Source organism: Perissodus microlepis, chromosome 10 (genome assembly GCF_051167445.1).
Source record: "Perissodus microlepis isolate ML-2025 ecotype Zambia chromosome 10, ASM5116744v1, whole genome shotgun sequence".
NCBI lineage: Eukaryota > Metazoa > Chordata > Actinopteri > Cichliformes > Cichlidae > Perissodus > Perissodus microlepis.
Window position 1 is genome coordinate 15353344 of NC_140470.1, and position 18029 is coordinate 15371372.

The 18029-nt window shown below is 38.9% G+C and overlaps 1 protein-coding gene across 1 annotated transcript; it reads right to left on the bottom strand.

The window, feature by feature from the left end:
• Positions 1 to 1218: 1218 nt before the first annotated feature.
• hephl1b (hephaestin-like 1b) lies at positions 1219 to 16802 on the bottom strand. The gene is made up of 20 exons (XM_084942411.1): positions 16475 to 16802; positions 14517 to 14761; positions 12833 to 13045; positions 12339 to 12551; positions 11847 to 12101; positions 11024 to 11192; positions 9639 to 9772; positions 9357 to 9488; positions 8714 to 8919; positions 8243 to 8387; positions 7862 to 8074; positions 5657 to 5873; positions 5400 to 5539; positions 5198 to 5323; positions 5000 to 5106; positions 4667 to 4901; positions 2922 to 3061; positions 2635 to 2788; positions 2512 to 2532; positions 1219 to 1640 (listed from the first exon to the last, which is right to left on the bottom strand). The coding sequence occupies exons 1-20, from the start codon at positions 16648 to 16650 to the stop codon at positions 1582 to 1584; spliced, it is 3300 nt and encodes a 1099-aa protein (XP_084798537.1). The 5' UTR covers positions 16651 to 16802; the 3' UTR covers positions 1219 to 1581.
• Positions 16803 to 18029: the final 1227 nt, after the last annotated feature.

Sequence of the window (18029 nt, forward strand, 5' to 3'; positions counted from 1 at the left end):
TACACATAAGACTTTAAATGAGCTGCAGTTTTTATTTCCTGTACAGGATTCGCCCCTTCTTAATTTTTATTATTGGTTTTGTTTCTTAGTTTAATTCTAAGCACACTGTTAAATGAAAGAAACTGATCTGGTTAAAGCAAGTTAACACACATTTACACTGAAATGTCAGAGTTATATCAGCAAACTTGTTTTTCAGGTTGGACACTTGAGTTTGTCCCCCTGCAGTGGACTGTGATTCAGCTCTAATCAATTGGCCACTCAATGATTCAGTGACCACTGTGACCATATCTGCATAAACACTGATGTGCTGCTTTGTGTTGTTACATTCTTCAGTATCTCACACTGAGAGCACTCTTTTAACCTTTCAACAGCAAAACAGTTAAACTAATGGGATCTCTCATCTCTAATTTTCAGCTCTAATCAGTCTGTTTGAATATCAGCAGGCCCATCACAAGGTGGAGGTACCCAGCCTTACTTCACAGTTATTGACAAACTCTTTACAGTCACATCAAGTACATTTAATCACTAGTGCACTGTTTTTCCAAGCCTTATCAAAACCATTTATTGACCTGCTTGCTTCTCACACCTTACATTTGTGTCAAATAGTCTAATCATTTAGATATTGTTTACTGTCTCAACAAGGGGCCAAATCTGTATGTTTAACTGTTAATCTTAAGGTAAAAACCAAAACAATATTGGGTATCTTTTAAATTGTGGCACACACAATGAGAACTTGCTGTTTTTTAATAGAATTAACGCCACCTTGTGGCTTTTAGTGATCCTGGCACAGGCATCCAGGTTCATGGCCCATATGCAAAGCTCAAGCTCAGCTAAAAAACAGTAAAATGAGTCAAATTTGGGGAATTTGTTCAATTTTTTCACCTTTCAGGTTCACAAAAATGCTGCTATTTTAAAACAGATAAATGTATTGTGACTGCTTTGCTTAACACTTTTACTCGTCTGTGGTATGTACCATGAGTACTGTTTATTCTCCAATAAATCTTTACTCTCTCTGAAATTTCTACTCATTAGTACTCATTAGTACTCATTTCTAAGCATAAATAAGTCTAGCTTGTCTTAAAAATATACTCTCCTCAAGTGTTCACATCTAGAAAAGAAATCTGTGGGTGTCTAGTGGGACAGATTGTTCCACATCCAAACCCAGCACTGTTGTGCTAGCACAAGAAAATGAATTACTCACACTGACGCATGCCACAGTGCAGCTGAAATTTTTTTTTATTGCACATTCATACTTGAAATCCAGTATTTGGTAGCAGAAGTAAAAAAATAAAAAAAATAAAAATAAAAGCCAACATAGTGCAATATGACAGAAAGCAGCAACAGAAACAAATCCCAACTGTGAAATGCTTTGTTTCCTTCATTCTAGTGCATAAAGTCATCTTCAACATTATACATGACTGTAAAGTGGTATATATAATTTAACTGGCCTGGGCCGTGCTTGATATTTATGTACATGATCTCAATCAAACACATAAGTGACAGCAACTCCGTGTTTTATAAGTGCATCAGTGACCACTGTTATAATCCACACATATAATCTGTTGTCAGGGTCCCTCATCATTAACCTATAGCCAGTAGAACAAACAGCGAGAGCAGCATCTTTATGGAGCTTTTAGTTCCTGGTGGTGTAAAAGGAAAAGAAATATAAGTGAGAGATAAGGGAAGCCAGAAAAAGCATTACAACATTACCCAAAAATCTATGAATCTTTCCTGTGATGGGCTGCAGGTAACAGTTTTCTAGAAATGCATATGTTTGATCTTTGAAAAAGGGAACACTAAATGTAACACCCGCCTTATCAACATTTATGCTTAGTCAAAAATTCCTTAGCAGCACTGCATCAACAGTGTCACAAGGACACCTGACGCAAATGACTGTTTTCTATACCCAATACAAACAGAGCAAAGACAGATAAACTTTAAAAACATTCCCCATCAATTACATAACAGTACTGAGGAAATGCTTTGTCCTGCAGTACTTGTGACCGATGGTGTGCCGCAGAGGAGAGATGAATGGTATGCTGTGGTAGTAACCACACCAAATAAAAAAGACCACTGCTCTTGAAGAAATATTCCAGTGTTTATGCATGTTTGGTTACTGAAAAGCATGCCTCCAAACATTTTGTATGTATTTCCAGGCACAGGATACGGAATCAGGAATATATTCAGACACATAATACATAAAAAAAACAATCTACAATCTTTAAAAGTATAAATAGCAACCCAGTGTGTTAAAGTGTATTTTTGTGACAATGACATCATAGTTATTGTAATGCAATGCAGTCCTTTGAAACAGTATTAGTGACATAATACAAAAGTTGTTAAAGAAATTCAATACTCTGTGTGAAATTTATTTTTCAATCATGTATCCTACAAAATTAAGTTGCATTACTTTTAGGCTCTATTTGATATAAAGTTAAAGTGACAGAATACTGAAATTTTCCACCCAGTGACGCCCAGTAACAATTTTTACGTGAAAAAAACAGATCTTACCATGCGAGGAGTTTTCTGGAACTGAAAAAAACAAACAAGCGAAATGTTAAACTCATTTCTAATTAATAGGTGACAGTGTATTAACATGAGAGACTGCCCCGCAGATCCTTTACACTGACCAACCTTTGATGGTGAAAGTGGTCTCCATGCCAGCATGGATATGGTCAGTCACATGACAGTGGAGCAACCATGTGCCTGGGTTTCCAGCCACCATCTCCACAGTCTGGAAGGTCCCAGGGAACAGATCAAAGACGTCTGCACGGTGCACAAGGTCCGTCTGACACACATAAGAGTGGTGCAAAAAAGGGGGAACAGCGAAGAGGAAATATAAATGGAGATATGATTCTTTCGGTGCGAAAGAAAGAATGGTCTTCCCGCTGCGAGTGACCACTAACAAAGCACAAACAAACCTTGTAAGTAAAGGTCTCTGCATGAAAGTGAACAGTGTGCATGTCTATTTCGTTGCCCATTCCGATGAGATACCAGTCAACTTTCTGGCCCTGAGTCATCTCCAATCCATGGAGGTTCCCATATAGCTTCCCATTGATCCCTGCAGCAGACACATTCACACACAGAATCAGAGACATGGTGCACAAGAGAAACAGGAAATGTGAAAGCAAACACACTTCAGCACACTCATCAAAAGCAAGCTGAGGAATAAAGGTCTGATTTTGTATCCAGTACAGGACTTTATTTAATTTAACCTCACTTTCTACTGTCTGATAAAGAGAAGTGGAATGTTCCTGCTTCCTGCTGGATCAACTTTAGATGATGTACATTGATGTTTGTAGGCTGAATTTGGGGATTTGCTTGTTATTATGTGTTATATGTAATTTATTTTATCTTATATAATTTGCATTTGAAACTTTTTGTGTTGTTTAACTCTCCTCAGAATTTTATTGGCACTTCTACACTGTGCCCTAACTTTACCCAGATTTGCCTATTTTATGATACAGCCAGGGGTTAAAGTGGGCCAGAAGAGGAATCCAGCAAAGATCCAAAACATCATTCAAGCACCGTCATTTAATGAGTAAGTAGACAGGTTAATGCATGTTACTGCTGGATGAGTTTATTTTTCACGAGCTGCAGGCTGGCATGCCCTTCAGTGGCAGCATGGAGATACTTCCTCAGTAACAAGAAAACAATCCCTACGATGCCTTCATGGTACAGATATAAATTTGCAGTTGCCGAACTTAAGCATCTAGCTGCAGAAGAGGAGGGAGCATAAATGGAGTAACGTCAGGTCATTTCAGATGCAAGTTTTCAGACAGCTCAACAGACACGAAATAAACTGTTTCTTTCACAAAATGTGTCTCTGACTAAACATCAGATTTAAATATTGATTAATTCCATCTTAAATCAACACAAGCCTGCTTGATCTCTGATCTGCTCGAGTTCCAATTTGCCTAAAAATTTTATGGGCAAAAGTTTGAACATGTATAATGAGTGCTGTGAAATTTTAGCTTCATATACCAAATGCCTTTCAAGATCATTTTTAAAAAAATGGTCAGTCGACCTGCTTTTTGCACGTTGAAGATTGTTACGGCCCTGGGCCGGCTGTGTACTTTTGCTGTGCTCTGTCTTTAAGACTCCACAGGTCCTTCCCGATTGGAGACCAATCAGCCGCCGCCAGCTCTCCAATCGGGAAGGACCTGTGGAGTCTTAAAGACAGAGCACAACAAAAGTACACAGCCGGCCCAGGGCCGTAACAAAGATATTCATGTTTGAACATGAATATCTCAAAAACTGTTTAATATAAAAGCATTCAAAAGTTCTTCCACAAAAGTAAAACTATTTTAGACAGTCCTGTCCAAATAGAACGGAGTTTCCAGATGGTGCTGTAGTTATAAGTTAGAAATTAATTTTGTTAAATTTGTGCATATTTTCTATTTTCGAGATCTGGGTCATTCCATTTCAAATCATCAAGTTTTTTTTTTTATATTTTCTGCTCAACCATCTCTGATTTGCTGTCCTGATTCATTGTGGTGACAACAAAAACGATTACATTTATACTAGGTTACATCAAGATCAACAGACATCAATTTATGTTTATCTTCTCTGGATATAATAGGTGAATATGTTTACTAAATCTAAAGTTTAATTCTTTGGCCAATAAGGTTGTTTTTCTTTCTGTGGCCCCGTTCACTCTTCTTACCGTGCATCTTGTTACTCTCCTCAAACTCTTCATCTGGAGTGAAGTTCTCAGGGTTGAGACCAAGGTACGTTCTGATGTTGTCTCCCAAATACCAGGACTTGTTTTCATCATGCACCATAAAGAGCAGTGCAAACTCCCTCTCCACGTCACTCCTCTCCCTATCAGGACCCTTCCCATGCTTCAGAGTCCCAGGCCTGCATATCACCAGAGGCCCCAGAAGGCCGCTGTACAGATCCTGAACATAAACAAACACCTTATCAGAATAAAATCTAATACTTCAACTCCTGCTTAAATATTCAAGTTGCCCTGTAAATGATGTGCTTCTATTTTTACCATAACAAAGTCAACAGTGGAGTAGTAGATATAAGAGATACAGTTAGGATCCGTGACCCCTGGACCAGAGCTTTCAGGAACATCCCAAGTTACTTCAATAAAGTTGCCTGAAGGTTCAGAGAACATAAAAAGTATGAATCCTACTGCTTCTTAAAAAAGCCAGCATTTTTTATCCCCGTTTAAAAATTCATTTCTCACCGGGTTTGACAGGAATGTGTCCACCGCTGGCCCTAACGCCATGTGTGGTTATTGAGTATGGTCGGGTGGCATTGTTCTTGAATATAATCACGATCTGCTCTCCTACTTCTGCTTTGATTATTGGCCCTACAGGAGAAAATAAAACTCGTGTCATCTTCATTCTTCTCTTAGTAAAAATAACATAAAGAACTGTTAAGCTTACCTAGAATTTCCAAATGCTGCTGGTTGGGCTGCCTTTTCTTCTGAACACTGAAGGTGTCATCAGTATATTCTCTATACACCACCTTCTTATAGCGTGAGCCAATTCTGTTCTTTCCTTTTCCCACAAATATGCTGCCTGGACTGGGAGACAAGTAGCAATTTGCTTCTATTAACAAACAGTAATAAGTTATGGCATGAATTACAGGTTGTGGCTTCAACAATGAAACGTATCATCCTGCAATTATCTTACTCACACACCTGTCCTTTGGTGTGCTATGGTGTTTCTCCAGTTCCCAGTCTCTCTTAGGTGAATAGTCCCACTCTATTTCCTCAGCACTGATGAAATATCGCACAGTCTTGTTCAGCTTTGTGTATTTGTGATTTACTTTTTTTCCTGGGCACTCATTAACTTTATACCACTGCCTCATGCCACCTGAGTAGTGGTCTATTACTGTGCAGCTCACCTCATACACACCTGTTTGGAGAAACAACAAACAAGAAAAGGTTAAGGATTTGGACACATTCATGTGCCTTAAAAACAGGGCCCCATGTGAAAAAGGCAAACTTAATAACTGATTGCGTCGCTCTTCGCAGAATGAACTGCAATCAAATGTTTGCAATAACTGACAATAAGTCTCTCACATCACTGTGCAGGAATTTCAGCCCACTCTTCTTTGCAGAAGATTTTTAATTCAGCTACATCGGACGGTTTTCAAGCATGAACAGTATGTTTAAGGTCAAGTCAAAGCATCTCGACCCGATTTAAGTCACTTAATTGGTCACTTCAACTTGCTGGTGTGTTTTGGATTGCCGCATAAGTCGAGTGAGCTTGAGCTCAGGGGAACGGACTGATGGCCGGGCATTGCCCTTGTGGATTTTTGGTAGAGAGCAGAATTCATGTTTCCATGGTTCAATTATGACAAGACGCCCAGGTCTGGAAGCAGAAAAGCAGCTCCAGACCATCGCACTACCAAGAGCATATTTGACTGTTGGTGTGAAGTCATTTTGTCTCATCAGTCCACAGAATACTTTCCCCAAAGTCTTTGGGATGATCAGGATGTTTTCTGACAAATGTGAAATGTGTGACATCCTGGAAAAGCCATCGAGGAGTAACTCCTGGAGTAATTTTTCAGAAGGTTCCCCACTGTTCCAGGTTTTCTCTCACAGTGGTTCACGAGAATACTAAAGACTTTATATTTACATTGCTTTATAACCTGTTCCAGACCGACAGACCTCAATGATTTTGTCTCTCAGCTTTTTTCTTTACATTGGGGCTTTAAGTGTTACTTTTTGAGATCTTTTAGCCTACTTCACTTGTGCAGACAGGTTCTGTGTACGTGATTCCTTGATTCAACAGGTCTTGCAGTAATCAGGCCTGAGTGTAACATGTGAAAATGAACTAAGCTTTAACTCAGGGATAATTACTTTCTACACAGGGCTATAGGTTTGGATAACTTTTCTCAATCAATTAATGAAATCATCATTGAAAAACTGAAATATTATATTTACTCGAGTTATTATTATTTATTTATTTATTTAACTAATTATTAAAATATGTTTGATGAAATGCGAAAAAATAAGAAACCAGGAAGGGGGAAAAGTACTTTTTCATGGCATGGTAGATATAAACGCACAGAGTACAAAAAACCTTTGATTTCATGTTTATTTCAAATGGCACCTAGCTCATGTTTCCTGTCAGTTTGACTGCATGTTTTTTGAGTCAAGCTGAAGAAAAGCATGTGACAAAACAATGCAATAATAAACTGTCAGTGATTACCACTGCAGGAAAAAAGATGTTGTTTGCACCTTTTTTGCAAAGCTTAGCTTCCTTGGGGTTTTCCTTGTTTTGCAAATGTCTGCGCAATACGAGCAAACAGATGCTGTATATTTTGTGAATCTGGATCTTTGCTTTGTTTTTTTTTTGATGAGTGAAATTCTAATATTCTATTTTTATGATACATACCACAATTTAGATCTATAGTGCTAACTTAGCTACCTATCCATACTCCCCCTTTTCACTGCAGGAACAACCATATAGCATTTTTATGAACTGTGAAATTTCCAGTTCCATAAATTTTATATATATATATATATATATATATGTGTGTGTGTACAAAAAATCTAGTGCGGAACAAAGTAAATGGCATAGCTAAACATCATTCATTGTGGTATTTCCCTTTAGCAGAACTCAGATAAGAGCCTCAAACATACATAAGGACAATGTGAACCAGATTCTCTGGATAATTTCCTGTTTGTACTGTATAAGCATTAGTGTATGCATCACAGGAGGCATTCACACAAACTTATGTAAACATGTTTATAGAGGATAATTTTAACTGCCAAACAAAATCTGAATGACAGATTATGTGTGTGGGAAAAGATGAAGTGTGTTGTTTTTGTCAGTGTGTGTGTGTGTGTGTGTGTGTGTGTGTGTGTGTGTGTGTATGTGTGTGTGAGACTAACCAGGAGTGTCAGGCTTCATGTCGACAGCTACAGTGGTGTGAGGGAAAATGTTGAGAGTGTCCCGGGTGGTGCTTTGTTTGCTGAAAGTGTTTCCCTCAAAATACACGCCATGGATGTCCACCTCTGTACCTAACCCAAAGGTGTACCACCTGACTTTGTCCCCTGAACACATCTCCAGTCCAAGAAGGTTCCCATACATGCGCCCATTTACAGCTGAAATGAAAAGGAAGATATAAAAATATGAAAAAAATACAAAGACACACCTGAACCGGGTCTCAAATATAACAAAATCTGAGTTACAATCAACGCTGATTCAATAGCTTTTCAGATAAATAGGTAAGGTAATATCTATTCAGCTGATTCACCAAACAGACTGATTACCATGCATCATGTTGCTCTCCTGAAAGTCCTCGTGCTCTTGATCAGTCTCACTGCTGCCAAACTTCTCAATGTTCTCATCTAAATACCAGCTCATGTTTTCATCCATGACAGAAAAAAGAAGGAAGAACTCCTTATCTACATCCTTCTGTTAGACAATAGAGACAAAATTACAGAATCAGTAAGGCTCTTAAAGTGCTGCTAATTCGATTTTAAGGTAACATCACACAGAATTTAAAAAGCACTTAAAAATTACACTTAAAATTTTCATCATAAATCATTTTGTCCTTATCTTAGCCATCTTGTATTGTTAAAGTTCTAATACATTTGATAATCCCCAGCAGCTTGTTAAACAAAAGGCAAGTGCTATTTTGATTTTAGCTATTTAAAAGTGTATACACTCAGAGGTTCCTTAAGGTTTTGTTTTTTTTTTTAACCATGAGAACGTGTCTGAATACATAACCAAAGCAGCACCTGTCTGCCGTCGTCCCCAAGCGCTCCTCTCTTGCATACAAGAAGAGGTCCAACTAGTCCAGAATTAGTGTCTTTGGCAGGATCGGTGGCAGAGTAGTAGAGATAAGGGATGCAGGAAGAATCAGATGATGATGGGCCTTCCAGGACCTGCCAGGTGTAAGTAAAGTTCTCACCTGGACCAACATGGGAGCCTGGCTTTTCAACACCTGCAGTGTTGCAGACAAAGAAGTACAAACAATTTGGTTTACTATAACTTGCTGTCAGTACAGACAGCAGTCAAAAGGCACTGCGATCCTCTTTTCACTATGCTTAACACCTTAATATAATATCATATGTATTAGTCAAACAATGTGCACTTTGAGCATGAACAAGTTCATGTACAGCTTTTATTTCTTACTTTGTGTGATTAATTACCTTTTTAAATTTGTAGAGATATACTCATTTATTTCTTTGCAGTAACTCTTTTTAAAATATCAGTAATGCAAATGTATGCTTTGGTCAGTCTGAACAGTTAATCATTAGTTTCAGCTTGTGTTTTTAGAGAATAAGTAGCGTCCCCTAAGAATTACAGGATATCCCAGCTCCTTGACTTGCTGAGTTAACTGTGCCAGTATTATTTGTGTTTGTATCGTTGCTTCCTCACCATCCTCATAGCTGCTTCCCTGGAAGTGTTTATCATAATGAAGGCCATGAGGCTGGATGCTGTAGTTTCTATCAGCCTTATTGAGGAATGTCACTCTGAGAGTGTCACCCTCCTCTGCCCTCAGGACTGGACCTGTATGAATAGAAAAGGAACACTGTAATCAGATAAGAGATCTTGAGACTTAGTGAACTTGATGAATTTGGTGAATTGTTTCAGGAAACATATAACAAAAGAGAAAAGGTGACTTTTATTCAGAACATGGTGAAGAAAGGGAGGACTTACCCAATAGTCCTAAATGTCCAAGATCAGCTGATTTCTCAGTAGTGAAAGTATCATCTGTGTACTCTTTGTATATCACTTTTATGTATTGACCACCGAGCCTTCCATCATCTCTGCCAAAAAACACATCTGATGGACTACAAAAGAAAGAGATGGGATAGTTGGAGGAAGAAAATGAAGCAAAAACTGTAAATGTGGGTTGTAGTAAATATGTGACCTAGATGTAAAAGCGATGAGAAATGTCTTACTTGGACCTTAGTTACTTACTTAGAACGAAAACTGGTATCAGATCAGCAATAAATACCAGATAATGGTAGATGGGTTGCTGCATGATCATCTAGACTGTTGAATCTTTACAAGCTATTCCCAAACTTGAGAATTCTATTATCTGATTTGAAATCTTTGAAAGTCTGCCACCTGCCCGCACCTTTACACACAACTCTGACTCTCTATTAAAAGATTTCATTTTGTCACCAAGGAGCCGTCACTACATTTCAACTCTCCATGCAAGTTATGAAAGATGGCGTGCTTTTCAGTGCATAAATAAGTGTAAAAATTGATTATATATAAATTGTTTTGATACTTTCAAATTTCATTACAAGGTTTTAAACTTTTTTTTTTTACTTGTTGCACACAGAATCACATTGTTCACCTGCATTACTGTCATGCTCCACCTGGGGGCTGTGACCCATGCTCTGGAATTGGTCGCTCAAACCAGACCACACAGCCTGAATGAGCATCACATGTACTGTATAATCAGCCCCTTCCAGGGGGCATGCACACAGAAAGTCAAGCCCCATTTTAGAGTTAGGAGTACTGACAGAGATAGAGAGACAAGATCAACCCATAAAGGTATCATGAGTGTGTTTTGGGGGAAACCTGGCATGAAACTATGTTGGTTTGACTGATGGTGTGTTTGGTTTAAGTCTCCTCTTGAGTTTTTTGGGCTAAATAATAAATCAACTTTTATTTTGAGGTACACGTAAACCATTATTTAGACTGTCTTGATGCATGCTCAATCATCCAGGTAAGTAAATCCCCAAAAGTTGATTCTGTTCATCTGGACGTAGCGTTGTCTAGAGCAGCGGTCCCCAACCTTTTTTGCGCCACGGACCGGTTTATGCCCGACATTATTTTCACGGACCGGCCTTTAAGGTGTCGCGGATAAATACAACAAAATAAAACTAGTACCGGTACCGAAAAACAGAAGATTTATTCATAACACACGTGAAAAGACCCAGGAAAACCGAGTTAACGATAAAAACGATAACAAAATAACGCTGAAAACCGATAAAAACCGGGGCCCGGGGGTTGGGGACCGCTGGTCTAGAGAACAGAATAAACTTTTGGGGCATTATTTAGACTGCATTTTGCAATATGTTGCTCACCTATCTGCTTCAGTAAGGGATACGTTGCTGATCAAATCCCTTCCTGAGGGAGCATAGTTCCACAGGACTTTCTCTGCCGCCAGGTAGTAATTCCTTACAACTCCACCTGTCAGCATGGATCCAGCCTCATTGTTACACGACCTCACTTCATAAAAGACCTGCATCCCAGCTGGAAGAGCACACACACACACACACACACACGTACAAACCATAATTTAGATAAGTAAAAACTCACTGAGATGTAGACCTTTGAGCAGGGGTTCGGGCTACAGTAACTGTCTATAAAATGATAAAAACATTCCAGAGTTCATTTTAAATGTTTAACTTGCTTATCTTTAAGGAAATTGGATTTACTCTCAAAATCTGAGCAGATCTACAACATGTAAAGCTGTCAGTTGTGTGATTTGCAGCCTAAATAGGTTTATAAAACAGTAATGTTACTTTTTTTTTCAAAGGGTCAGGAACAAGTGAGAGCCATTACAAAAGGCACAGCCTTATAAAAAGTAATAGTTCTTCACAAGAATTAGCGGTAGTCGTTGTATGACTCTCTCAATGTTATGTTCACTAGATTTTGGGCAGCCTGAAAATAATAACAAATAATAAAATGTCTGCTCATACCCTTCAGCTTTTAAATTCAGCTGAGTTCTAGAAAGTGTTTTACAAGTCCAGGCAGGCTCAGAGTAGAAATACTAATCTCTGCTGTGGGAATGCTCAGGCTTTGACAAAACAGCACCACCCCCATGAAAAGGGTATTTTCTTTGTCAGCAAAGTGCTGTAGCAGAAGGTCAAAGGTGACACATAGGTTAAAGGTCAAGTATCCTACCCTGCAAGTGGTCATTAACCTGGCAGGCCAGCAGCCACTTTCCATTTGCTTTTGGGACCATCTCGGCTGTTGCGAACGTGGCTGGGAACAGGCTAAGGACGTCAGTGCGGTGACCACGGTCCAGCAGGGTATTCCCATGGAAAAATGCAGAATGAATATCTACCTCATTACCCATCCCAAACAAATGCCAGGCTACTGCGCGGTGCTGACATAACTCGATTCCAGGCAGGTTACCAAACATGTACCCATTAATAGCTGTCACACAGAGAAAAACACACACAATCAGAGGACAATGAGACATTTAGCCATCAAAAACCTCTCCTACAGCCTTTGTTGTCAGAATTAGAAATGTGAATCAAATTCACCGTGAACACATTTTAAACTATATGATGCAGATTGCTGAGTTGCATCAGCTGGTTTGGCCCGACTGAATGTGTGCAGTTAGTCCAGTATTAAATGATCCTAAAAAGACTTTAAATATCTATCTCTCACCGTGCATAAGGTTGGACTCTTTAAAGTCTGGGTCTTCTGGGTCAACTGTTTCTGGATCAAAACATCTCTGAATGTTGTTTTTCAAGTACCAACTCATGTTTTCGTCCACCACACTGAACATTAAGAAAACATCCTGGTCGACATCACTGCGGGCGGACTTTACGACAGAGTCTCCCTCGGCTGCATTTAGTTCATTAGTCTCCTTCAAGGCTCCTGCACTCAAAGAAAAGGAGCATACGTAATCTTTGTTTCCTTCTGGTGTCCCACTGTGTGCGATTTTCACGGCAATCCTTCGTTGGCAGTTTTTCAAGTAAAGCAACTTTTTCATGTTATTTTTACAAAGGCTGTTTCTGAATGAGACTACTGGTTTAGGATGTAGAAATACATTTGATTTAACATACAACTTGTGCATACAGAAAGCTGCATACAGCAGGCAAAACACTGTATGAAATATGAAACATACAATCAAATATATTTGCCAAATATATTTGTACCTTTCTTGCATGTGAGTAACGCCCCAATAAGTCCTGAGGAGATGTCCCTGGGGGCGTCAATATGAGAGTGGTAGACCCAGGTCAAGCAGTTGGCATCATCATCTGTGGGGCCAAACTCAGGTTTGACCTCCCAGCGGTAGGTATAGCTGCCTCCTGGAGGGACACAGTCATCTTTCTTCAACTTGCCTGATGTCCCGTCTGGATAGAGTGCACCTGGTACACGAAGGGAAAATGTTTGCAAAGAGATCACTCTGTTCAGAAAGCAGCAGAGCAGAGATATTATAGTTTATAGTCTCAATAAGAATTTTGTAGAAAATATTAGAAAAGATTTACAAGGATGTTATTTAAAGCAGGTTTCAAAAGTCAAGGTAGTATTCATTTTCTTTGTTGTTTTTTTTCTACTTTCTGGCAGCCTTTAGTTTCTATGGCAGTGTGTATGAAAACAAAGCATAAATGAGAAGTCACGAGAACACTGATCTTTGATACAGTGTGAATGTCGGGACAAGGTTTAACAGAATTAATAATAATAATGGATTGAATTTATATAGCGCTTTTCAAGGCACCCAAAGCACTTTACAATGCCACTATTCATTCACTCTCGCATTCACACACTGGTGGAGGCAAGCTACGGTTGTAGCCACAGCTGCCCTGGGGCAGACTGACAGAAGCGAGGCTGCCATATCGCGCCATCGGCCCCTCTGGCCAACAGCAGTAGGCGGTAGGGTAAAGTGTCTTGCCCAAGGACACAACGACCAGGACAGAGAGCCCGGGGATCGAACCGGCGACCTTCCGGTTACAGATACGCTTCCCAACCCCCTGAGCCACGGTCGCCCCATAGAATTAACTGCTTTCTCAGTTCTCAGTTCTCAGTGTGCTGACACCACTGACATGTGATCTCATTATCCTTCTGCTCAAGTTCCAGTTTAAGCAAAAAGATGCCACTTAACGTTCCTTATGTTTAATAAAATTGACGATTTTAAACCATGACACAAAGCATAACAATAACCATTCTCTATTTTAAGTAGGAAAGGACTGCAGCTGTAGTCTCAATTTCCACAAGGCTCTCAAGTGTACTCCGGCAGGATGTCCCCTTCACAAGATTGGGGTGGGGGTGGGTGGTGTACGAGCTTCTTGCATAACAGAGAGCTGTAAAGTTCAGAAAACCTAAGAGACATATCTTTATAAAACATCTGCCATAGCAGTCACTCGTTTTCTGGAATTGTGGTGTGCTACTTTTTCTTCTGTTTCTACAATTTCTCATGTGTAAGCTGAGTCACTCTGTGTACATTACACTTATGCCTACTTTTTTTTTTAATGTTCCCCAGTGTCTTCTGGTCAAATGCATTTTGTCATTGGATAATATAAAAAAATACTACAATGGTGTTGATGATACTGTTTGTCCATTTAAAGGAAATGCTTTAGGAGAACAGTACCACGCCTTCTTGGAACTTCATAAACAATGTTAGCTGTTTCATGTAACTGCAAGCCCTTTTGGATTTTTAAAAAGTTATATTATTCAGTTCTTATTACAAATTTTGAACACGGCAACAATCGGTATCATTCAGTATGAATAAATTACACTTTGTAACCCTCACTGACAGCTCTTTGTTCTCGTAGGTGTGCCTCTGTGTGCAAAAGCACCATGAATTTTTCTGTCTATATCCAGTAGTATGGAACATTTTACCTTCTGTATCCTTCTCATAGAAAACCCCATGGGGATGCATAGAGTAGTTCCTGGTTGCAAAGTTCTTTAAGTGGACAACAATAGTTTCATCAACCTCAGCACGCAGTATGGGTCCCAGGAAGCCCAGCCAATCAGGTCGAGGAGACAGGCGACTGTATGAAGCATCTGTATATTCTCTGAACACAGCTTTCTTGTAAATACTTCCAATTCGATGGGGCCCTCCCAGTAGGAATATTGATGCATGCCTGAGAAAGTTTGAAAAGGAAACAACAAGAATGTGAGACACATACAGACACACGCGATTATACAGAATTCCGAGAGTGTGTAGGAGGCAGACAAGAAAAATACTTTTTTTTCTTCTTGCATTTGTATTTGTTAGGGTCAACGTCAAGTTCCACGCTGCAACACCAGCATTCAATCAAACTTGTACAAATATAGCAAAAGTAAGTTCATTGCCTTTCTAGGTTTTCACAAAAGGCTATGATAGATCTTTTAGTTTATACAATTTTGATTATTGTCTAACGGCTAGAATTTCATTGTAGACCAAACAAGAACTAGATCTTACCTGGTGTAAGAATAGATGTAAAGCCACTGAACAAATTGCATGTGGTTGCAGGTCTTTAACAATTAGACATATCATTATTTTAATAACATGTTTTGGGGAGCTAATAACAGGTTGTTGAAACTGTAGCTGATGCACTTTTGGAAGTAAGATTATCTTAAATAGATTCTCAAATGATTTTGACTGAAAACCTTGATGCCTGTCTGATTACCGCTGTTTCAGTCAGAACCCGAACAAAGCAAAATAATGCTAACATTGCTCCAACACTGCTTATTCGTTTCCCCTTCTCTGTCTTATAATACGACATATGGCTTTATTAATCTAATGCCATGCAAACGCATTGCAAGTTGATTTGACGCAATTCCACATTTTAAATGATAGGATACAAATGGCAGGAAGAAACATCTTAAAGCTTCTTGTGAATTCAGTTTGCCATGAAATGGGAGTGAAAAGACAATATGATATCTAACAAAGATAAACATGCCCTGCAGTGATTAAACAGCTTGAGCTTGAGACAGTTTAAGTACAGCCTGTACACTTTGAGAACGTTATTAGCAAGTCCAGAGGTTCAGTTAAATTTAGGAATGTCATGTATTGTGTAAGAATGAAGCAATTCCCTTATGCTTCACAATTATTTATTTCTCTGACAGGAAGGACAAAATTGTCTCAATCATTGCGCAACACCCATGAGCATTCCTTCATTTCATGAAAAATGTGCAAATGTGTCCAGTCTAATGTCCTCTTTTTTAATATAAGAAAGGGATTTTTGATTATTAGGTATTGGTTCCTGAACTATAACAGCAGAAACACAGACAAATGTTGTGAGTTGTCAATGCTTACATGTGATGTAAGTACAAGCCGCATTAACAGTATTATTTTATATGTTTTTTCTAGAAATTGAAAACTGTGAAATGCAAGGGTCACACAGTCTCATTGTCACATCTCTCATTGAATTCCTAACCATGGTGTGATACAAATGCTTCTGTCAGACAGGATCTCTGTGCGTCCCTTTTGGTGATTGGCTGCACATAAAGACACATGGCAGATAGATACACAGTAAAGGAAGCCTCTAATCTAATGAGAGGAGACAGTAATTCGCTGTTAGTCATTGTCATCTTTCCTGCACATCCGTTAGACTGCCAGCAAAGCACACAAAGTCTAGACACTGTCACACCCCGAGCACGCGACATAATCCACAAGTTTTGCACTAAAACTTTTTTGTATCTCTAAACTGTCTTTTCTTTCGCGGTCTATTTTTATTCCCACATGAGTTATAGTGACTTTCTACTTGTGAGTGATCTCAGACATTATATAAAGGCGCTAAAAATAAAAATGAATATTTACAAGCAATTAGTGCCGCCACTATCTGCGCATACTTTTCCGAATGTCAACTCACTCATCGTCTTCGATGTCTTTCCCGTTAAGCAGGTTTTTTCCACTTGGTGCGTAATCCCAGAAGTCCTCAATGATCCCCACATAATAAACTCTCTCCCTGCCGCGCTCCCCGTTCGCGCCCAATGAAAGAAGAAAAATCAGCAAACAAGTTGCAAACAACCCCAAAGTCCGTGCCATATTCAGCTGATCGCAGTCTTAAAGGCTGGCCAACGTGATCAGCGGGTTTTGCTGGTACAGGAACAAGTGGTAACCTTCTTTCACTCTTCCATGTGAGTGCGAATGTCCGTCTGGACCGCAGCGCTTACGAAACTCAAAGCAAAAACAGTCAGGCTATTCAGTCAGAGGCTACGCCTCCAGTAGTATCTGATGTGCAGGGATAAGAACCAGTAAGTATTCCCACGTCAATTATTTTTTTCTGGATTTAATTGAAGCGGTCTGCTGGGAAATTAGGTTAGTTAGATCCACTACGCAAAAGAGGCAGTGCCAAGCACTGTGGATCTCTAATTTGACTTTTCAGCTTCACAAAAAGCACTTTTGATGTATGTTTACAGTTTTATTTGTTTCTGATTTTAGATTGATCCTACAGTAGACTGATGAAATAGCAGCACATACAAAGAACTCAATTTTTTACCTTATCTTCCTTTCACGGTTCTAGGTGTTGCCACCAGTGGCGGTTCCAGAATTTTTAAACATAGGGCGGCACAGTGAGGGGCCAAGAACAAGGCAGGAGAGCCCAGAGGAAATAAGAATTTTCATGAATGTCAGTGTAGAGAATATTGGGCATGATTTTAGACTCATGTGCAGCTCTGTTTTCTGATACAGATTTATGAAAAGCCAGCTGCAAGAATCCAAAAATCATTTTATAACCATAGCTTCTTTACTTTAAGATTACTAAGTTTTAGCGAAATATTATTTAAGTTACTTAATAGTACACAAGTTATATGTCAAGCTACAAATAATATGATGCTGGACTTTAAGCATAGTATAAAGTATTTAAAATAAGCACCACCTTAAACATATGCAGCAGTAATATTAATCCATTTAATGATGATGGGGAACTTTTTTTCTGCAGAGTAATTGTAGATGTAGATGATAAAAATACTATTTTATGCCTGTTAAGCTGTGTTATCACTAAAATGTTTGACAGATTTAGTTAAAATAGGAACAAACTATGGTTTTTTGCAAAAAAACCACTGTTTCATCCGTTTTTTGCTCGATGATTCATAGGTCAGTGTTAAGTGCATTAAAAACAAAACAAACAAAATAATAATAAAAAAGTCCTCTTAAAATAGTCTTGAATGGTTTTTAACAAGTGGAAATTCTTAAAACCAGCTCATACTGAGCTCATTCCCTTCAACACAACCTTACATTCTCTAACTTTAAATTTTGTGTCGTAATTTAGGAGGCAAGGGTGACACCTGCTGACCTAGTCGGGACAGTACAAGAATATACATGAAGCTTGGTGAACTATATGACGTATCTATATGTAGAGGCCAGACTTTAAAACTAACAAGTTTTAGATGATGTGTGGTATTAGTGTTCTATTTAATTTTGTT